We start from the raw sequence: 23,956 nt of genomic DNA on the forward strand, positions 1-23,956 counted from the left end.
ATCTATCTAAGCCAAAAGACAAAAGATACCTTTTTATCGTAATGGTTTTAATTTTTACAATAAGATTCAAATGAATACAACATAATAATACACATAATGGCATGCTGGATTGATAAACCTATGAATGAATGAAGCCTATGTGTTATTCCAGGGTATCACCTATTTACATACCAAATTCCAACCGAATCGGTTCAGCCGTTTTTGCGTGAAAGAATAACAAACATACATACATTCTCACAAACTTTCACATTTATAATGTTAGTAGGATTAGTAGGATTATAAACGTACAAAACGGGGAATAAACGAATACATTTTAAATTCAAAACAAACAGTATTTACCAAACGTTTTCTAATTCCAAACCTTCGCAACCACATTACAATATCATTACTGACTTATAAAATCCGGGAACATTACACCACTATCGGAAGGCAGCCATCATACACAATAATCAATGCGAGCTAATCGCTTCGAAGTTATGTATTAATTTCGTGTTTAATCTACCAGAAAATAGCGTGTTTCACTCAGAGGTCGTAGAAACGTAGAAATGAGACATTTGCATTGAAAGCGTTTGTGGGTAACCTTGAATCTGTTGGAATTTATTACAAGAAATATTTTTATTCTTTTATAATGTTTTCATTTTGGGAGATAGTATACGCACTCTATAAATTGTTATTGGGATAAGTTTATATTTTCACTCTGTAGGTGCTATACAGTATGGAAAGCAATAAATGGTATGGACATGAAGAAAATATTTTTCGAAAGTTTTTCAAAAAGCTTTTATAAAGTCAAGGTTTGCAATTCTGATTGTAAATTACAATATTCTTTCGATTTTACGACATGCGAATACTGCCTAGGCAGATGTCTTATCTACTCCGATTTGTAGGCACCCAGGTATACTAAATACTTACTTTAAAATACGCAAAACACAACCAACTTATTCAGAAACCAAGTCATTCACAATTTCATTTCTCAGCCTTCCTCCATTACAAACTCTAGTACACGATTCTCAATACGCTAGTATCAAAACAGTTCGATAATGCTAATGTCACACAACTAGCCTAGGAATGCGGCGACCAACTGTTCTAGATACAGCCTACCTTTGTCACCAAGGGATAATCACCCTTATTACTATAGCACTAAAGTCTATACACAAAGCAAGCTTAGGTAGCTTAGCTTTAGGAATGCGTGTCAAGCGAATGTGAACCTTATGTTAAGAGAGTTAAGGTTATCGTCAAATGTAGGCGTAGATTTGGAGTTTTTACTGCATGTATTTTTAATTTCAAGCAAGCCTTTGGGGTAGATTAATTCTGAAAGGTAGTAAGTGCAGTTCATGTGTGATTAATATTGACCCTTATTGCAAGGGAGTAAGGTATATATATGTTTGGGTAAATGACATTGATCTTTGATAGAATTCTAAGGATGATTTTATAGATAGCAACATTTTTACAAATAGGAATCTACTATTGAAAATGGCTAGAATATGCTCAATGGCAATGGTCTAGAATTGGAGTTACTGGCTGCAAAGTTAATTGAAAACAAGTTCTTAAGGGAGTTAATTGGAGGATATTATCCCTCTCTTTCTCATTTTCTCTTTCTAATACATATTATCTGTTCATACTTCTATAGTAATATAATAATTAGAAACCATTTTCTGTTTGTTCATACAGAAAGGCTGTTAAGCTACAGAGCCGAATTGAAAATTCTTTCACAGTTGGAAAGCTACGTTTTCCTGAGTAACATCTGCTACATTTTATCCTGTTACGTGCAGTAGTTCCCGCAAGACGCGGGTGAAACCGCGGAAAAAGAGCTAGTCATGAATAAAATATAAAAAAAAAAAACAGGGACATACCTGTGGTGTTCTATCAAAGATACTTAACGTTATCGTTTTATAAGTTTTTTTTGTTTTATCTTTTGCATAAGTTATTTATTTTAAAACGTTTTCGTGTAAAGAATGATCGTAAAGAACCCTAGCTTGATTAAGCAATTTTATAAAGTAAGCAATTATCAATTAAAACTCAAGCATGCAGTTGTAATATTTCACGTAGCCAGCAGTTTCCAAAAACTCGCAGGTAATTGTTCAGTGTTGCAACTTAATGCAGTCGGTGAAGTAACCACTTGGGAAGATTATCTTTATAAAGTATTTTTAATAGAGAATATACATACATCTTTCCGTCCTTGAATTTGCTTGTAATTGAGGGAAAATAAATTCAAAGAAATGTGGCCAATTTGAAAATGTGTTGCAACTCTTCTATGTGTCTAGAACCTTGCATGTATGTGACTGGAGGCAAACGTAAAGTACAACGAGCCAAGAACAAATCTATACTAATATTATAAAGCTAAAGAGTTTGTTTGTTTGTTTGCTTGAACGCGCTAATATCAGGAACTACTAGTCCGATTTGAAAAATTCTTTCAGTGTTAGATAGCCCATTTATCGAGGAAGGCTATAGGCTACTTTTTATCTGGGTTCGTGCCAAGGTTCCCACGGGATGCGGGTGAAACCGCTGGCAGAAGCTAGTTAGTCATAAATGTGACCAAGAACCTTGCATATGTAGGCTTATGACTGGAGGCAAACGTATAGTACAACAGGGTAAGAACACATTGTATAGTTACAATGTGTTTGCGGTTTGTGTTGTCACGTGAGTCATGTATAAACAAAAACACAGCTGTGAGTAGGTGGGAAACACTTCGTTGACTCCAGTTATACTCAAACTATAAGCTTCTGGGCCATGAAAAGACAATTTTATGGCATTATTAGTTATTTAAAGGAAAAGGCTAAGCAGATGATGAATAGTTATTTACTGAAAAATTCTGTCTTAATGTACGATATTTGTTAAACGCGCTAATTTTAAGAATTTCTGGTCCGATTGCTAAAAATGTTGTAGCCTATTTATTGAGAAAGGTTAGGTACTTTTTATCTGGGTCTGATAAATAGTTTCCACGGGACGCGAGTGAAACTGCATGCAGAAACTAGCGATACAATATTCTGATCATTTTTGTTGACCCAAGTTACGTGTAATGTTTATTCAGAATGATAAATGCATCGATGTGTTTTTAAAACATTATTCTTAGAGTGATATTTGTTTATTTTCTTGGTTTCTACGCTTACCTACGTATTCTGGTCAAACATAGGGCGTGTCCAACACACGGGTTATTTCAATTCCGCATCGTGCATAAAGAATCCTTGATAATCTGTGGTTGTTGTTTTTTTATATAATGATCATCTACGGTGATGTCATGGACATGAATCTTCTTGGTTTTTCATATTCTGATGTGTAAACGGCCTTAGAGAGTGATGTGTAATAACATGTTTCATTAATATTATAAAACTGAAGAGTTTATTGGTCTGTTTGATTGTTTACGCGATTATCTTGGGATTGGGAAAAAAAATAGCTATTTTTATCCGTTTGTTACAAGTAGATCACACGGGATGCTAGCAAAGCCACTGGTGGAAACTCAGGTTGTACCGCCTACTATAGTTTTCTTCATGTTTTCTTAAAGAAGATTAGACTCCACTTCACCAATGTCAAAATGTATATAAACAAAACGTTAGTGGCCTTGCGCGAGGCTTCCAATTTATGACTAACTCGGCAAAGGCTAAGTTATTTTACCAGAACTGTATTTGAATTTATGTAGGTACCTTTGCTAAAAGTAAATAAAAAAATACCTATAAACACCAACTTGAGAAATGTCGCGACTGCTAGTCAAAAAGCATTTGTGCAGTCAAAATTAATCTCTATTTTCGAACCGATGTCTCAACAAGTAAAAACTGTGACATCTGCGTTCGATTTCACGCTTTAATATAAAATTGATTATTATTTAATTACGTCAGTAAGATTGTACAATTAAGGTTAATGGGTCAGCTCGTTTATTCTGTAATTCTTGTTTAATAGGTGTTTTTAATTAATTAATGATATGTTATGATCAGGTTAATGTTGTATTAGTAAGATGTTTTACGCTGAGTTGAGAGAGCATAAATATAATTTTCTTGAATTTATTGTGACAAGTTAAGATCTTACTAATAAATAACTAGCTTCATTAGCGTCCCGTGGATTACACCGCGCATCTGGATAAAAAGTCTAAAATCCTATAGACTTCCTCGATAAATGGGCTATCTAAAACTGAAATAATTTTACAAATTGGTTTAACAGTTCCTGAGATAAGCGCTTTGAAGGAAGTAAACAAATACTTCAGCATTATGAGTTCTAAGTGGAAATTATCATTTTCATAGATTTGAGAATAAAAAGCAACCTATTGCCCGATGTCAGCTTTTACTACACCATTGAGATAATCATGCATTAAGTCTTAAACTATTCACACGGGTTTTAAAAGAAAACTATTTATTTTCCAACTTTGAATATTAAAGCTATAAAAAGTAATTAAAATTACGGGTTTTTTGTAATAAATAAGATTGTACATAACGTAGCGTGTGAATTTCATTTAAATTAATGTTAGTTGGCGCATAAAAGTATATAAATGTAATTTAAAACTTGATTGTATACTTGGTAAATGAATTAACAGTTGCTACTGGTATTACTAGTCCTAAATATATTCTAAACCTGATTGTATTTGCATCGGCATATTGATTTACTACAGCTTGTAGTCAAAAAGCGAATAATTTCAGTATGTATATCGAAATTGATAAACACGTTCCCTGTTGCAATGATTTTTTTTTATTTAAATTTCTGCGATTTGCCACTGACATAGCTCATAAAAACAGTGTTAGGAGTGCAAAGGAAGGACATACTAGACCTATGTAACAATGTTTTGAAAATGTGTTTCTTCAGTCCGATAGCAGATGTAAAATATCTTGATGTAGGTAGGTACACCATTATAATCTGGCTAGCCGTTTTCTAACTATGCTGAATACCAAAGTTATACATGGAGAGACTGTCTACCTGACCTTATCAACTCAGTTACCGTGGCAAGTCGATACTCCCATGGTAAGATAGGTTAACAGACATTCTATACCTAAGTTATCGTACAAACTGAAATTACTTTTTTATATAAAGATGAATGACCAAAACTTTCTATATAAAATTAAATTAATTTGATTTATGCTTTTAATGTTGTAATTTATTTGTGGTTCCGGTTATGTGATCACAATCACTCGTCCGTGGGAAAGATACCATCGTTATCTAAGAAAGAAAGAAAGATATGCGATCTGCGTGGTGTTAACTTTTTGCTTGGTTAAAGCCTCTTTTCGAGGAATGTTAGCATTATGGTATCAGGGCGAATGGTTCAGCAATCATTTTGCCGATTGGAGTTGATTTTTAAGGTGCGTTTATAAAAATAATTATAATCGGCAAAATTGCCTTAATAAATAAATTTCTTATATCTGTGTCTGCCCACTATGATAAATATTGTTAGTGTCCTGTGTCAGTCCCAGTAGTCCCAGTGTTAGTAGCCTGTAGTTAAACCGATTGTAATAGAAGTTTTGGAGCCCTGGGCTACTTCCCACACAAGCGTTAAAAGTTCTTTATATTTAGCTGTACTACAGCCAAGTTTCATCAAAATCCTTGCAGTAGTTTTTACGTGAAAGAGTAACAACCATACTCACGTACTCTTGTGAACACTATGTAGTTTTACAATGACTGACATTAGGTAAAATTTCAATACACCATAAATTATTCAATTTTTACGGTACATACTTCAAACCTTCACACACAGGCTAGCCAATTTGACAGTTAAGGCCGCTATAAATGCCAGTATCAATAGTCTACAAGTTTGTACTAACAATGCCGCCTGCCTTGAAACACTGGTTATCATAGATACAACATGTTTCGGTTATTGAAAAACTGGATGGTTAAGTGGCAGGTTCTGATAGCTCCACCTGTCGGATTAGGTTAGGTTTTTTATTTTTGGCGATGGCAAAGGAAGCTTATTTGGGAATAGTGGAGGTTGAATTAGAAAGAGGTTGATTAATGCAAACATAACGTACTTTGTAAATTAAACATACAAAGTAAACAATTGTTTAAAGAAAGCTGATGTTTATTTTTTCTGTGAACTTGGGTCTCATATAATAATTAGGAAATTTAGCATGTGTAATGTCGTAGTAGATGCCTCTAGACGCAAAAACTACTGAACGGATTATGATGAAGTTTTTTATCAAAGGATCAAGATAACATACAGGGGCCCGATTCTCCTAATTTTACTTAAGCAAAATACTATTGCAAAATGATTGTAGAGCAAACTACCGTATAGACCAAAATCACCGATATAGCTGACCAATCGCAAACCAATCGAATGTCGTTGGAATACGATTGGTCTTATATTAGTAGCAGAATGCCCGATATGGTTAAAACTGCTATTGCGATCATATTGCGATTCGATTTCTATTCGATTTTGACATTATTGACTTATGAGAATCGGGCCCCAGACTAGTTCGAGTGCATCAAGAGTTCTCTTGAAACGCTCCTGAAACCACAGGCAACAGCTAAATAAATCTGGATGAAATTGAATCTTCACAAAATAATACCATATACTGTGCATATACTTATCACTTAATAAAGAGGTTTTGCCATAATTTGGGACTCCATTGTGTGGTGACACGCCAATTTAACATGACGTACTCGCTTTCATGTTTATATATTTATTAGAAAATGTGTGTATTACACTGTCGTTACGTGGCGTGTGCGCAGCTGCTTAAATATGAAGCCTTTTGACAGTATTGGTGTTGAAGAATTTTCTTAAAATGTTGACCTTCTTTCGTGTAAGCAAATATGCTAAAATGATGCTAAAATAACAATAAGTTTTTGAAGAAATAATAAGTGTATGGGCAGCCTACAAAATGTCATTGGTGGATATCTGTTTTGTTCCAAAGTACCTAAATGACTTAGATACTAGGTGCCAACTTCTTTTTTTTAATTACACTTTATAATAATCATAATGCGTTTTCTGTAACTTTGCTAGCTTAGTTGTTATTGTAATACAGTGGTCACCAATTACTGAACGACCAACCCTCCTCTTATTACTATGCAGTTTTTTAACACCAATTTCTGAAGAGCCACCAATAACACTGGTATTTAGCTTATTTAATTCGAAATAATCGAAGCCCATTTTTTTATATTTTTAGATGCTAGATGAAGTAGCTAAACTATTATAGAACCTAAACTACTTCTATAAAGAATCCTGTCTACTACCTACCTATAGCTGGTCCCCCGGGCCTCCGGCACCGTTCCGGTTTCACACAAGTAGGCACGACCGGTTCAGATGAATCACTATGTTTCCGAATTCTTATATACCGTTAGGCGATCACTGCTGGTTATAGGTAGCTTATTTTTTGTTAAGGGTGTTCCATAGATTGTGGTGTAGGTTATAATTTTTTTTTTGGGAATGGTAATCAATAATCATATTTTTTATACCTATAAATATTTTTCAGGCATTCTCCCATACATAAGACACACAAGAAATCCATATGCTACAAACATAAAATTTATTTGATGTCGCTGAGTTTAATGTCGTATATAATATACATTTATGAAATGGTGAAAAAAGAAAATCGATGAGTTAACTCAATTTTACAACACTTAGGTATTTTGCTGGATTTTCCTTAACTTTATTTTTAGTAGCTTGACAATAAATCAGCCGACTAGTGCCTACTATTGCTCGCCACCGAAGAATTGTTTCTCCGTGAACCTTAGCAAAGGAAATAAAGACTTCAGTTTGAACTACAACCCCAGAAAGGGAAGTCTTTTTGGAAGTATTGAAGCTACAATAACGAAGAGAGTCTCATGATCTTATTCAATTATTAGAAACCTGTGACCTAGTGGTCACACATTGCTTTTCGTCCACTAATGGACGTCAAAATTTAATGAGATTTTAAATGCCTTTTAATATTTATTAAAGTGATATTGCAAACAGTATTGTGGCTATGTGGCAAGTATTGTAAGTTCTTACAATAAGTCATAAGCACCTTTCTTATTGACGTGTAGCTTTCCTATACATTAGTTTAACTTACTCGTTACTAGTTGGTTCCGTCGGTTTCACTCGCATCTTTAAGTTAACCTTTAGTTAGGTACTACTAAAGAGCTATCATATGAATTTGCAGAAGATTTTAAGCATTTTAAATACTTTAATTTCTTTAAGTACCTGTTATAATTTTTAATACTTATAATGTATTTTATACAGTTTTATTAACATTGCAGCCAGATAGAAATACTGTCCTATTCAAGATAACAAAAGTATTTTTATGTCTTTTACAAGTACTTTCAAGCCTGTTTCAAATGTGCTCTGTTTATAAGGGCTTAATCTTTTTGGTTATTTTAACTGTAATTTTAAACCTTAAAAATAATTTCCACGACTCCAAGAAACTGGCTTCTCGAAGTAACGTTAATAAGTTATGTAAAACAACGCATTGAAATCTTATAACCGGTCAGTAAAGGCACAGACAATAAATATCTTTCTGGCTGTATACAGGTGGTGCTTGGGCCAGTCCCGGCATAAATTAAAAAATAAAACACCTGCCAAAGATCTTTATTTAGTCAATTTATCGATATTACGCGTTTTTTGCATGTAATTTATTTTATAAGCTTACAATTTATTCTAGATGTTTTTATTCTAATTTTGAACAGTTTTTATTGATTGCCTGTTTAAATAACACTGCATTATTTAGCTTAATTTATAGGTGTCATCAAACTTTGTCCTTTATAATATGAAGAATAGACATATCAATATTTTAAAGTAAAGCTTTTAGAAGAAAGTTGATGATTTATTTAAAAAAAACAACCAACTTCAAAAAAAGAGGTTCTCAATTCTCAAAATCAACTTCTATGTAAAAACGTACATTTTTCAAGTCGTTTTTTTTTTGTTATTTTGTGTAATTTTTATATTTTTTATATTTTCATATTTTTTTACTTCCTTGGTCGTCAATGTCCATCATGGGCCATAATGTTCACAGCTGACCAAAGAGGCCAAGAATGAATGAATAAAAACCTCCATACTTATCTCGGGCTGGTCGTGACAATCGATTGAGGGAAGTAGGTTACTATGGTAGTCTATGCTAATCGCAACTGTTTTCTGTTACTATACATGCCGTTTGCAAAATCGTGGTGGTTTACCGACATAGCAAGCCTTTGGTCAGATATTCTCGCCTTTTATTACAAAATAATATAAAACCAATCTCCCAAGTATGAGTTTGTGTTCTATTCCAGGTCAGGCAACCAATGCAATTTTTCTAAGTTTGTAAGCACTTTCGAAGTATATCTTGGGCACCATCATTCTCCGAGCCTTTTCCCAACTATGTTGGGGTCGGCTTCCAGTCTAACCGGATTCAGCTGAGTACCAGTGCTTTAAAAGAAGCGACTGCCTATCTGACCTCCTCAACCTAGTTACCCGGGCAACCCGATACCCCTTTGGTTAGACTGGTGTCAGACTTACTGGCTTCTTTTTTTTTGATATCTTGGGCACCAATGACAGATTAAAGGTAACGGAAAACATTTCGAAACCTGGACTATAAAGTCTGAAATCACCAACCCGCATTGACCAAGTAGGTAAGCGTGGCGATTAAAGCTCAATCCTTCTCTGTGTGAGAGGAGGCCGCAGCCCAGCAGTGGTTGTGGTAAAGTATGAAAAAAAGTATCGATGTTTGGGCGGGACCATCGAATGTCAATCGGTCAGTGACCCCAGTTTTGGCGGGAGAAACTCGACAAGCAAGAATGTTTTTTCTTTACATTTTACTTTCTCGAGGCACACAAGTTTCGGAGGCTGCCAATGTCGCATTTTAGAATGAAATAAACGAAACGTGTAAATTTGATTTGACTCAGTAACTACACTTATTGTTACGCTTCGCTTGTTTCATTTTTTAAATTTCACCGAAAGTTGTTTGATTTCGAAACATTTGAGCTATGGGTACGGATTTTACGGAATCTAGTTGTATCTTGTATGCAAACTTTTTTGTTGGTATAGACTTTTGCGATTGCGATTTGAATACGTATTTTGGAACATTTTATTGATTTTCTATAACCAATTAAAAATGCATTTTAAGTTTAATTTATTTGACACTTTATAGATTTATTTTTGCATAAATGCATATACACCATTTTATACATATGTAAATAATTCATTATGTAAAAAAAATCATACTTGTTTTGACGACATTAATTGCCTTCATCGCGATATTTCTTTTCAACAACATTATTTAACCTATATTGGTTAAATAACCTACCATCATCTACTTATTTTACAATCTAGCAAAAATCAAGACATACAGTCTGACCATTTTTTGGTGTATTTGACAGTCACTACAAAAATGCGATCTTCCCTCCAAAATTGACAGCTGTCATCTACAAAAAAGATTCGGTACCATAGACATACATTTTTAACCGCTCATACATTGTGCTACACTTGATTGAACAAACTTGTAATGAGGGCTGCTCAGCTGTTCGCGTGAAAGCTGCAACCTTGAACGAGCGTCGCGTCGTGAATGGACGAAGTGACCTAGAACCGGCGTTGTCGAATTGTTGTAGGTTCTAGCGGTGAATTTTAATTTATGTCGTTGCATTGATTTACGTGTATTTGTAATTATGGTTTGCTGTTTATTGGCTTTCTTTTGCTTCCAGTATTTATACGTGCTCAAATAGGCCTAATGGCTCTGATGAAATGTGTTCAAAACTTAAATTCAACGGAAACTGGATAGTTATGGATATATCCAGTAATAACTGGATGCTAATTCGAATCTTCAAGATGAAGCGACTTAAAATTACAAAAGCTCCTCTAGAAACATGACATCATTAAATGCCACAGTTCCGTCTTGTTTCAAAGTAGCACTAGTATTAATCACTGGGTTTTATTATATACAACTTTCACGACTTTTTACCTATTTCGACTTAGGCTTTCTGTCTTTATCCTAACAAATGTGACAACGGAAAATTTTCACCAAGGCTAAAATCCTATCCTGACGCCTTACGTCAATGAATGCGACACGACATTGTGCGGCCGAATGTCACGCTTTCGTTCGAAAACATGTCATGTATCCAAGATGGCTGCCGAAGAGTTAGATTATGATTAAGTTATTTTAGTACTAGCCGTTTACCTGCTGTTTCACTCGCGTCCCGTGGGAAATGCTGTTCGTACCGGTATATATTTTTATTTTAAAAATATATGTACCTACCTATGTTACAAAATATAGCCTATGTTACTCTTCGCTTTCTAACAGTGAAATAATTTTTCGAATCGGTTCAGTAGTTTCGAGGCCTTTATTATATTAGTATAGAATACTATAGCGAACTACTACGGAGAAAAAATAGCCCATATCCTTCCTCACGTTTTAGACTACGTCTGTATGTGTACATTAAATATTTTTAAGTACTCAAGGAAGTGCGTATTGCATTCACATAAACGGTTGGTATTCTAAAACCACTCGTTAATAACATCACTCGAAACATTTTGAAGTAAAAACATAAATATTAAGAACTTTCCCATAACAAAATGAGTTTCCTATAACATCCAGGCATATTAGTTCCATACGAGTAATATCAAATTCCTATCTCTAGTATGCCGAAACAAAAGATACAATATAGGCTCTGCCGTTAAAAGACTTGTTTCACATGTTGAACGGACATAGTAACAACTCGTACGGCAGTAATCATGCTAAGGATAACAAATGACTAGCGGAGGTGCCAGAACGAAAAATCTCCTAAGAAAGTAGCGCGCCAAAATGCGGGTGTGCGGGGGACGAGAACCGTTACTGTCTCCGCCCTTATACGCTTTCTTTGGACCCGACCATTTTTGTTATTCAAAAAATGGTTGACAGATGTCCCAAAGAACGCCTCCTTATTTCACTCGTAACTGATAGTTTTAGTCATGCCCACCGTACGTATTTATCCTAGAAGAAGACGCCTGACCTATCCACATTATGGCATCTCCGCTCATCTTTCCTTACTCCGGGCTTGGAGCTACAACTTTGATATTTCTATTGTCCGTGACTCCTTCATTCCCGCGACTGCTGGACTGCCTAATAACACCCATTATGGCACAGGAGCGATGCACGCAACTTTTGCTTCTGTAAGGGTCTCCCCACATCTGCCGGGGCTGCGAGATTGTTTGCGCGAGTTACCGCGGTCCAGGTACATAAAAGGTCTACGAAGGATCATGATGGGTTTTAGTCAGTAAGAGTCTGACACTCCCTCACCTCTGCTAACCCACAGCGGGAAGAGTCATTTTATAATTTCCCATCAGAAAAAAAGAGTCTCCCCTATAATGGCAAGTACTTAAAGTGTTCAGACTACTTAACAAAACTACATGAAGGAATGGCAACAAAACCTGTACTCAAAAGATTACTTCCAATTAGGGTCTTCCCACATTTATTGACGCGGAATCGGCTAAGACCAGTCAAAAAAGCCTTTATATCTACTTAATAAGGATGGTACTAATACCATTCGCATCGGCTCGACGGCGAAACGAGCCGTTTGTAAGGCTGACCGGCGATAAGTCGAGTAGTGTGGTGATACGCACTCAGCTTAAACCGAGATTCCGTGTCGATAAATGTGGGCAGACCCTAATTGGAAGTAATCTTTTGAGCACAGGTTTTGTTGCCATTCCTTCATGTAGTTTTGTTATGTAGGTAGTCTGAATATTTTAATAACTTGCCATTATTGAAGTTTAATATGAATCATTTTAGATGTTTTCTAATTGCTTATTGTAATTTTCAATCTTTAAAATATTCATTATAAAGAATTTCTTCATAAATTCAGAAATAATTCAATTTGTTTGTCAAGTTCTTAAAGATCATGAAAGATACTTAACTCGACTTGTATTCTTGTTTACCTGTGTAACATGGTTCCTTGTTTAAATGTTTCTAAATATGAATCATACATATTCATATTTTACGTACAACAAGCTAAGTCCACTCTCACCTCTACGAGTTAATTACAAAGGCAAATATTAGCATTCCTTTGTTAGTCTATAGCTTTTCTACCTGTAACGAAAGTCTGGTAGGGACTTCCTTAGATTACCTTTGCAGATCTATGTTCAAACTGTGCTGAGTCTTGCATAGGGTTAGTTACGAAGTCTCTTGAAAAGTACTAAATAAACAAATATTATAATGCTTGTATAATTTGCATTAAAAAACTTATGAACACACATTTTCGTAAAATCAATAGTTTACTACTAAGATGACTATCATATGGATAAAGTAGAATTATCCACAATTTTGTGCATTTTAATATACTACAGCACCACAACTCCAAAACCATTACAATCACTGTCACCGTTGATTTGACGATTCGAACACGACCTTTTGCTTTTGCCTTCATTCTGGTCATCATTATCCTCCGAGCCTTTTTCCCAACTTTGTGGGCCTCTGCTTCCATTCTAACCGAATTCAGCTGTGTACCAGTGCTTTACAAGAAGTGACTGCCTGTCTGACCTCCTCAACCCAGTTACCCGGGCAACCCAATACCCCTTGGTTAGACTGGTGTCAGACTTCCTGGCCTCTGACTACACCGTAACGACTGCCATGATGAGGATATTCAACGACAGCCGGGACCTGCAGTTTAACGTGCCATCCGAAACACAGTCATTGGTATCTAAAATATACTTAGAAAGTACAAACAAACTTAGAAAAGCCTTCATTCTGGGACCAACTATTATGATAAGGAAACAAGGTATTGTCCGTTCGTCAATTCTCCAAAACCTACGTACGTATAGTTATCGGCACGGATATTGAGCCCTGACCTTCACCTGCGCGGAAGCAATTTACTGCCTTATTGCCTTATGCGTACGGGTGCGCAAAGCGATCCCCACTCTTCCGCCGAGAGCTCAATATCCGTGCCGGTAACTATACAGTCTTCGCATCAAACTCAGTGTATGCAAAGTTACACTTTCTAGGTTACACGGTTTAGTTGTATATGGCGGGTGTAACGGACCGAGACTCCTCATTGTTACCTTCAGTTCATTATTCATTTAATTGATGGTTTCCTTGCGAAAATTCAAACAATTACAATATTGTCTAGTCTTGAATCTGGAACATTAGTTGTTCGCCACTATTTCACTCGCGTCTTCCAAGTTATCAGATAAAATGACATTATCAGGATATTCATTCTTTCAATAAAATGTCAGCAAAATTGGAGGGTCTGGCCTGCTGAGGCCTGCATCTTTCCTGACATTGGGAACCATGTAATTTACCTATTAAAAATTACGAAATTAACTCATACCGATTGTTTGACACTCCTTTAAGACTAACCCCTGTCTTGTACCAGCAAGGTTCACATAACATCCTGCACAAGTACCAACAAAGTACCAATCGAGTGGTACATTTGAATGCAAGCACACGATTAGCACACCGCGCATGCGCGTCACACTGCAAATAGCCAGCGTTTGCATAGCTCAACGTAGAAAGTAAGACGACAGTTGCGTTATGTGTGTTCGTTACGAGTGTATAGGATCGGCAGAGGTGTAGGTTTTAGAACTGATTGGCTAAATATCTGTATAAAACACTAACTATTTTAGGGGAAATCACTTCTCGCACCCGGTTAATATATAGCCTATGTATGGGAATAGCCCATTATCGATATGGACTGAACATATTACTTCTTCAAAAGAGTGTCCACAGAGTTTCTTGCCTGCCCATGAGACCAACTTTTTGGAACCGTGCAATGAGTTTGACGTTTCATAAGAGTCTGCAAAGGCCTATTTGAAATAAAAACATTTGACTTTGCCGTCAAAAAATTGCAATTTCTATCAGCATTAAAATATCCATAAAGTTTCATAAAAAACCTGACCATCGAAAAAAAATACATACACATTACGAACAAATTGATCACATTATGTTTCAAAATAAGTCACAATGGCGCCCACATCGAGTCAGCACTCGATACATTGCGATTGCGAAATGTCACTCGATATTATATCGATTTTACAATTGCATCGTGGGAAGTGTGGGAACTACGCACTTCCTTTGCGTACGAAAATTACTTTGAAATTGCGTGCACGCTTTAATGTCGCTAGCGATCGTAATAGGGACCTTCATTTTGAAATTGCACTTTTGTAATGACGGATATATCTTTGTTTGTAGACTTGTAGGACAGGCCATTCAACTTGTTTGTTTTAATTTATGAGAACTGTGCTTGTTGTTAATCTGTTTCCTGTCCGGCTTGTTAATCTATTTAAATAATTAAGTAAGGCAAAAAATCACTGACAGCATAAACGTAAATTTTCTTGAAATAACTGTCAATTTCAAAGTAAACAGTTGTTTTAAGGAAAACAGATGTTTATGTTGGTGGTGAGAATGGGACTAAGAACCTGACTGGTAGATCAACGTTTAACCTAACACTTAAGCATTAACTTTTGCAGGTGTATTTTTAATGAATAATGTGTGTTTAGTAACTGAAGGAATTTTTATCAGATAAACTTAAATAAAATAATAGGTTTCCAAGTATTTCCTAGTGTTGTTATTAACGTTAAAGTAAAGTAACGTAACTTTAAAAAAAACAGTTTATCGTGTTACAAGTTTCGTCGCTTCATCGGTATTATCGTCACGTCACTTCTTTAGTATAATGTTATAAATCAGGCGTTTCTATCTATCTATGTGATTTATTCCGACATTGTAAATACTTATTAATCACACGTGTCGTTCTATTGTCAGCATTCCTATTAATTAAAAGAAAGAAACATTGAGTATGGAAGTGACAGAGATTGACTGGAACACTGCAAAAGTACGCATTTTATTTGGTTGGATTCGAGGCTGACAGAATTTGATTACTAGTACACATTTTTTGCAAAGTCTCACGTATCTTTTGGAGTACCTATATTTTGTGTCGTGTAATGCTTTTTTTTGTGAAATGCGTCATTTTGAGTTTTTATTTGTAAAATGTTGTGTATTGGAACATTTTAAATTATTATTATTTCTTTGACATTACAAAAATGCCTGTTACTATCGACATAATTTGAATATAAGCAGATCTTTTCTGACAAAAAAATACAGAGACTATGTTACAAAGACCTGATATCCGTCTACATTTCATCATCATCATCATCATCATCATCATCATCATCATCATCATCAGCCTATCGCAGTCCACTGCTGGACATAGGCCTCTCCAAGTGCACGCCACTGAGATCGATTTTCGGCTTCTCGCATCCAGCTCCTGCCAGTCTACATTTATGCATTCAGTAACTTTAAAGCTATATTTCGTTACGAAGTTAGAGCTCCAAGAGCTACATACTCCATGACAAGTATAACAAAGTATGTGAACTATCATCGAACACTTTCTTTTGTTTTCAATCCAGGTGTGATTGTGGCGACTTGTATAATGATACAGTTCTAATGTAGTAGGAACTTGTATGTGTGTGTCTGTGTGTTTAGTCTAGACGCCTTTGTCAACTATGTGTATGTCTACACAATACAAATGGACTGTATGGTAATAAATTGATTCCCATGGTTTATTACGCGTAACATGGTAATAGGTATTAGGGCCGATCATTCAGTTATCTGTTAAATTCTATACAGGTTTTTGTCAAAATGTTAAACGCATTCATCAGACAAAAGTTATCTTGCAATTGAAGATTCAGCCCTTAGGATGCCAAAAATGTATTCTATCTACGAATTTAAGCTTTTTTAAAGCACTTCAGTTATATTATGTTGAACATGTACGTAACAAACGAGCTTTCTATTTTTTGAAAAATACGTTTTTTGGGATGGCGTTAGTAATAACACCACATAAGTGCCATAATTACGATTCCACAAAAATCTGTCGTAACACCAATACAAATTGAAAAATGCCTTAACAACATTCCAATTATGTTTTAATTAAATTCCGATGAAGCTGCGCAGACGCATGTTTACGTCAGCAGGTGTACTGTGTACAGGGCAAAGGTCGCGACAAGTATGGACACACGGATTGCCTATTAAAAGAGGTTGTATGTAGTTGTAGGTTGCGAAATAAAGTTTTGCTTGTATCGTTAATTTGTTATTACTATAAAGTCTTCTGTGATTAGCAGTAGGTATTTTAAATATTTGTTGCTGTAAAAATACGAAAAAGAAATAGCGCGAGCCAATAAATAGCTCAACAAGATGGTAACCGACTGTACATACTACCTAGGTGCCCCGATATTTATCTAGTTATTGAATTGAATTGCAATGCAATTTACGTATATTTGAGAAATGCCACAAATTAAGGCCTTTTCCTGCATATAAATAAAGATACAGTATATATTTTTCATTTGAAATAATTATAGTTTGTGATTTTAAAATGAAATAGGTAGCAAAACCATTTTCACGCACGCATTAACAGTCCTTCAACCAAATCCCTTTATTTCGAAACAAAACATTACCAACATTACGAACTAAACGTTCGAAATCAAGTAAAACGTTCAATTTTCGAAATGGTTCTTAATTCAAAATCGCTTTATTCGATTTAGTTCGTGCGTGAGGCGAAATATCCCACGTTCAGCAGCCATAAGGAAATGCTGGCCGGTTCGTTGCGTTTCGAGTTACGTAACGTTGTAACTGTTACGTTGTGAGAAACGTTTTTTGACGTTATTGGGTCCAGGGTGCTTGGTGACATAGTTTGTTGGTGGCCTTCAATAATTGGACTAAGTCAAAGCCGTACAGATCGTAAAGTTAAGCAACGCTTGGCGAGGTCAGTCCGTGGATGGGTGACCATCTTGCCATAAGTTCTTCCGTGTTTCGGAAGGCACGATAGACTATCATTCCCGGCTGTCATTCGAACATCTTTGGCAGTCGTTAAGAATAGTTAGGGGAGCCAGAACATCTGACAACCAGTTTTACTAAGGGGTATTGGGTTGCCCGGGTATCTGTGTTGAGGAGGTCAGATAGGCAGTCGCTCCTTGCAAAACACTGGTACTAAGTTGCATCCAGTTACACTGGAAGTCGACCCCAAAGTGATTAGGAAAAGACTAGAAAGATGATGATGATCGTTATAATTGATTTAATGTAAATAATTACCTATATGCTTGGACGATGTTTGTGTTTAGATTAAGGAAGTCAATAGCGAGTACCCTCTGTCACCAAAATAAGCGAAGAATAAAAGATATGAATGTTTTGAAAATAATTTTATAATTGTGAATTCGTTTCCACAATAAATCCGTATTGTGAGGTTGATGATATTTTGACAGTAGAGAGACCAGAAAAACAAAAACAATAACGTTTTGTTAAACTTTTTCAAACTCATTTTTTTTTTCTTAAAACACATTTTTTAGATCACAGATCCCAGGGTTGTCAGATGTCACTTATTTTCTTACCTTACCTAATGAAACCTTTGCCATAAGATAGGATAAATTCAGACATTGAACATTTGCTAATTTGTACCAACGACGTTCAATCCACAGATGTATTAACCTTACTCCTTGATGGTTCCAGGTGGAGTCAGGTCGCGAAGAACTGAAGAAGGAGCGAGAGATCATGCAGCTGGTGGCGGGGCTACAGCTGGGCGAGGAGGAGCGGCGCGAGTTGCCGCACGTCATGCGACAGAGACACGCGCCCAGGTGAGAGATACTGCTATACTGTTGAGGGAAGTGGCTAGCCAGGTGGTAGCTGAAAGAGCGAGAGATCATGCAGCTGATGGCGGGGCTACAGCTGGGCGAGGAGGAGCGGCGCGAGTTGCCGCACGTCATGCGACAGAGACACGCGCCCAGGTGAGAGATACTGCTGTACTGTTGAGGGAAGCGGCTAGCCAGGTGGTAGCTGAAGGAGCGAGAGATCATGCAGCTGGTGGCAGATGGGAGGTGGGTAGGCGGATGACTGATACCTATAATTAAGAAGCAAGTTTTTGGTTTTGCTTTTACCCGCTTCCCATAGGAACTACTTCATGCAGTCACTAACACTATCCTAGTGCTGAGGAAAGGGGGAAAAGTACTGTAGAAAATAAGCATCGAGTAAAGAACCAGGTCTTCTCCAAAACAAACATTGGCAAAAATTTACTAACATCGTTATGGATGCCAGTCCTTTTACTCTGTGCTAATTATTGGAAGGGACGATTATTATTTTCGTGATATTAGGTACTTATCTATAGACATTTTTGCAAATTCAAGGCAACGTTATGGGTTTTAAACAGGTTTATGTCGAAATCTTGGCCTTTAAGTAATAATAAATATTTGGCCATGATTAAATATGTAATTATAATTCAAGGTCAGGGTAATGAGTGGGTAATTTCAAATAAACTAGTTTCCGATAGGCCCAAAGGCATCATTTAATTGGCTTCTAGAAGTTAACACTGTTGATTCGTCGTCATGCCCATTTATCAATATTATAAATGCGAAAGTGTGTCTGTGTGTTACATTGCGAAATTATAGGTGGTCTTTTGGCTCGAAACAATATCTAAATAGGCTCAATTTTATCCCGGTGATTTCCCCGGGTGAAACTACGGGACATTAGTTAATAAAATATTCTTCAAAATATAATGAATTTTACACAATGTTTGAATTTGGTCCATATTCTATGTATAAACATATCTTTGAACTTATAATTCTATATTTCATGTCTATCATATTTACTATTTTTTTCTTGTTTCAATTTCAGATAACACAACGCCACAACTGCAAGGGCGCCACCTGTCGGCTGATGACGAAGCAGTGCGCCATCGGAGCCAACACATTTTACCTCGATCACGAAATAAACGAACACAACCAAATAACTTGTGCACTCAAATGACAACGATCAAACGTCAAACGGAACGTAACGTAACGTTCGGATAAAATAACGTTACAATAAACACGTTATTTTTTTGGATAACTAGTTCTTGGGAATGACATTTGAGTGAACGATGAACATTAAACTATTAATGTAATTATAAAAAAAATGCTGGTCAACTGTTATCAATCTTTGTATTGAAACCAAATCAGCAATGTATATTAAAATGTCATTCGTTAAACAAAATCGAGTACCAAGCCGTAAAACAAAATATAATAACCCAATTTCAAAATACGAACGCGGCATAACGATCGTAGAATCGAATCGAGGTTCGGCTTAATCGATTTGTCACGAACGTTCTCGGGTTGTTTCCGATTATCGATTAATTACTTTAGAAATCCGTACCTACGCTAAACAGGGTACCTAAGAAACTGTAATTTAATTATTTCTAGTAATTAAATATCGATTTTTATCTATGGATGTTTAAGGATCATTAAAACGATGATTGCATCAGAAAACGTTCGAGGCCGTGAAGGGTCTGAGTTTATTGAATAAGTAAAATTTGAAACGTTATGTTGTTAATATCATTTGTATATTTCATTTTAATATGTTTAGCGGTTGAGAACACGTTTTATAATATACTATTCTGATTCCATGACGCGTAATGATTAAAAAATCGTTATGTCATCCGCCATATTTCTTTTTATCTGTCAATTGTTATAGTCATTTATTGATATCACTGATGTATAGTCCATTATGCTTAATGTTTTGTTTTTCTATTTATAGCCAACCAGTTTATATTATTATTATGTCTACACTTAGAAATCAGCACGAAATCGTGACTTCCAAAGCGATAATCTACATTGAGCGACTAAGAATACAAGTATCGTCAATGTAAACTTTGTAGATACATAAATAACTGCCTAAGGAATGATAACTGTTGAAAAATATCACCTTCCACGTATGAAACTTTGAAACATCTATCCAAGGCACTTTTCACTTCCCTCTTTCTGTTAAATCATTTTAAATTTCAAACATTTTCATTATTTTATATAGACAATGTTGAATTGGGTAGGTTCTCTTCTCATATCTGTCAAAGTTAACATCAGTCAAAATGTTTAATAATTTTTCACTGAGGGATGCACATACAAAACTTGATCTGAATAGTATATTATTAGACGTGTTCTTGACATAATTATATGTTAGTAGATAAGCACTATATAGTCATTTATATACCTATTTAATTGTGCCTTAATATCAGAGAGAAATGTTTAAGTTAGTGTGTATTCCGATCTAAGAGAAATAAGTCAACCTTGTAATTTTTGTTCAATTGTTTTAATCGGAAAGTTTACATTCCAAATGCACATTCCATAATTAACGTCGACTATATATAATTTCACAAAAAAACGGAATATATTTTATCTTTGGGCCCATTTTCACTGATGACATAAAAGTAAGTTTTTCTTGAAACAATTGCGTACTTTGAAAATTGAATGCGAAAATTCAGTTGTTTTAAGAAAATTGACGTTTATGATCGTGGTGAACATGGACCAGTAAATAACATAGTTCGCGTTGTCATGGCAAACGCTCACTTAAATAATGCTATTATGTCTGAAAAGGCATTGAATGTACCTAAAACAAGAGTTTGATAGAACGAGTGTACAAAACTTATATATTAGTCAAGTAGAAGGGAATATTGTAAGCTGGTTTATATAGGGAAATAGGTAGAAAGACAATACTAGTTAGAGCCAAAAAATTATCAAGAAAAAGGATGATTTAAGGCGTCAAATAACTAGAAATGTTCGCAAAATGTTCTTCGTTGCAAGCATTTGTTATCACTTAAAATAGCAAGGAACGAATTGTAATTTAATATTATTCATGTACTTATAATTTTGTCACTTAACATAGTAAAATCATGTCAAATGCTTTGAATGTATGAAAATTGGTTTAGCGCCATCTATCGGATGACGTTGAAAGCTAAGATCAAGCATTTACAAAGTATGTCATGCAGTAATTTAACTGATTACTATGTAAGACTTAAAAAAGATATAATATTTAAAAAAATATGTAAATAGTAATAAAAATCATATTTCGCAAAAATATAATAGTAAATATAATTTTGTCATCATCAAATATTTTAGGCTATGAGTGCCATTAAAGTTTTAATCATTCCTAGTTTATTTTTTAATTATTAATTATTAAGATGGGCTTGCCTGTCATTTGGGGGGTTTTGGGCTTCTTGTCACAAATTAACCAAGTTTTTTACTGAAATAAAAAACACGCATTGTGTCAGTCATAAACTTGGTTATTTTAACCTGTGACCACGGAGTTTTTATGTGAAGGAGAGAATATACGTGATGTCTTTGTAATTAAAAAAAATATTTTATCAAAAAACTCAATGCAAAAAATATTGAAAATTGTACAATACTTCTGTAGATACACATAAAATTAATCTATAATTATGTTATTGTATGGTGATTTTTTCAACGAACAGACAACGAATGTATTCAATTATTATTGTAGTTATTCAATTAAATGTAGCATGTAACATATAGAAATTGTATTTTTATTTTTCTCTTCGTTTCTATGCTCCATTATTAACCTAATATTAGTTATATTCAAAGCTAATATTGTTTATATGTATTGAGAAATAGCCGCGGTTTCACCCGCGCCGCGTCCCGTGCAAACTACTGCCCGTACCGGGATAAAATATAGCCTATGTTACTCGCAGATAATGTGGCTTTCTAATGGTTAAAGAATTTTTAAAATCGGTCCAACAGTTTTTGAATTAATTAATCCATTAAAAACAAAGTTTTCTTCTTAATATTTAGCTAACGAAGCATTGAAGAACCACTCGGGTTTAAGATAATATACCTAATATCCTCCTGACCGGTAGTCGCTCAAAGAAGTGAAAAATATGACAGCATTGTCCCTGCACAAAGGTTGCAGTTTAGTGGACATTTTACTAATGTTCACACGAGATTTGTTAGTAATCTAGTATATTGAACAAATCCCTAAATTGGTTCAGTGAAATGACAAAAAATAATTTTGCTTTGATATTTTAAAGGTTATTTGGTAAGATATCTATATATATATACATATAATAAATCTGTAGAAAAGTAATTTTTGTACATTGAAGAAATTGACAAAAAAAATAGCCAGCATGTTAAAGGATAACTAACAGAACCCATTTCCATCATTTTTGTCTGTTTATCTGTTTGTTTGTTCGCGATTCACGTAAAATCTACGAATTAAATGCAGACAATGCTTATATACAAAAACTCTACGTAACTTGGGGTATTACTTAGTTTTTGTTTCATCGAAATCGATTCACTCTATCAAAAGATATAATTAATTTTGTGAATTCAAGATGTAAAATATTACGACACGCAATCTATTTGTCAAAACTGTACATTTGAATGTTGTACTTATATTAGTTGATCGGCCTATTATTAATCTTTACACAGAAAATCACACCTTTATAAGTAACTTCGGAAGAAAAAAAAATATGAAAATTTTGTTTAGCCAAGGTTAAAGTAGCTCCATCTGTGGTAAATAAAATACACCATCAATTTGTCAAAGGAGCGAGGTGGTAAATGACAATATTACCATACATTCTTTATAGAGGATTATTATTTCAACAGATGGAGTTGTGTATTTATTTATTGTATTTTCCGTAATTCACCATATTTTAACACGAAGTGTAATTTTTCGATAGACATTTCAATAGTGTTTGTCAGTTTGCCGTGCCACATCAAAATCCAACTATAATTATTACCTTGATGAAAGGAAAATTAATAGTTCTCGGCCAAATTTAAAACGGTGCCATCTAAATTATTTTTTGAACATTATGTCAAAAATGATGACTTTAGTGGAACAATTAATTATCATTTAAAGTTACAGATGGAGTTCATATCAGGATTTTTTCATAAACATAGTTTAGCTTATCTTCCACTAATGTGGTGGCCTTAAAACAAATTACTTTGAGTGAGTAGTATTAAGTAGACCTTTTTTTTTCCGACGTCAAAAATCATCAAATGACCCCTCCCGCTGTGGGTTGGCAGCGGTGAGGGAGTGTCAGACTCTTACTGACTAAAAACCGTCGTGTTCCGTCATAGGCCTTTTGTGTAGCAGGGCCGCGGTATCTCTTTCGAACAACCCGCAGCCCCGGCAGGCCTTGGCCTTGCTGGGCCCCGCTGGGGTTGTATTAAGTAGACCTTAATTATTTTTTCTGATGCAAAATATGTAAACTTAATCCTAGAAGAAATGAGGATCTATCTCTCGCAATCGCTGCTAAGCGTGAGGTAGGTAATGTAGGATTCTGTAGCTTTAAAAACAAGCCCAGATACAAAGTGCAGATAAGAAATGGG

The 23,956-nt window shown here is 35.1% G+C and overlaps 1 protein-coding gene across 3 annotated transcripts in view; it reads left to right on the plus strand.

The window, feature by feature from the left end:
* Window positions 1–22,140, plus strand: part of LOC124639494 (serine/arginine repetitive matrix protein 1) — a 37,959-nt gene extending 15,819 nt beyond the window's left edge. Inside the window, exons 2-3 of one of the 3 annotated variants that reach the window (XM_047176882.1) lie at window positions 18,318–18,442; window positions 19,476–22,140. In XM_047176882.1, coding sequence (XP_047032838.1) covers window positions 18,318–18,442; window positions 19,476–19,479 — 129 coding nt within the window. In that variant the 3' untranslated portion in view covers window positions 19,480–22,140. The other 2 variants (XR_006985470.1, XM_047176883.1) reach the window with 2 other exon arrangements.
* The last annotated feature ends 1,816 nt before the right edge of the window (window positions 22,141–23,956 follow it).

The sequence above is a fragment of the Helicoverpa zea genome, chromosome 19 (genome assembly GCF_022581195.2).
Source record: "Helicoverpa zea isolate HzStark_Cry1AcR chromosome 19, ilHelZeax1.1, whole genome shotgun sequence".
NCBI lineage: Eukaryota > Metazoa > Arthropoda > Insecta > Lepidoptera > Noctuidae > Helicoverpa > Helicoverpa zea.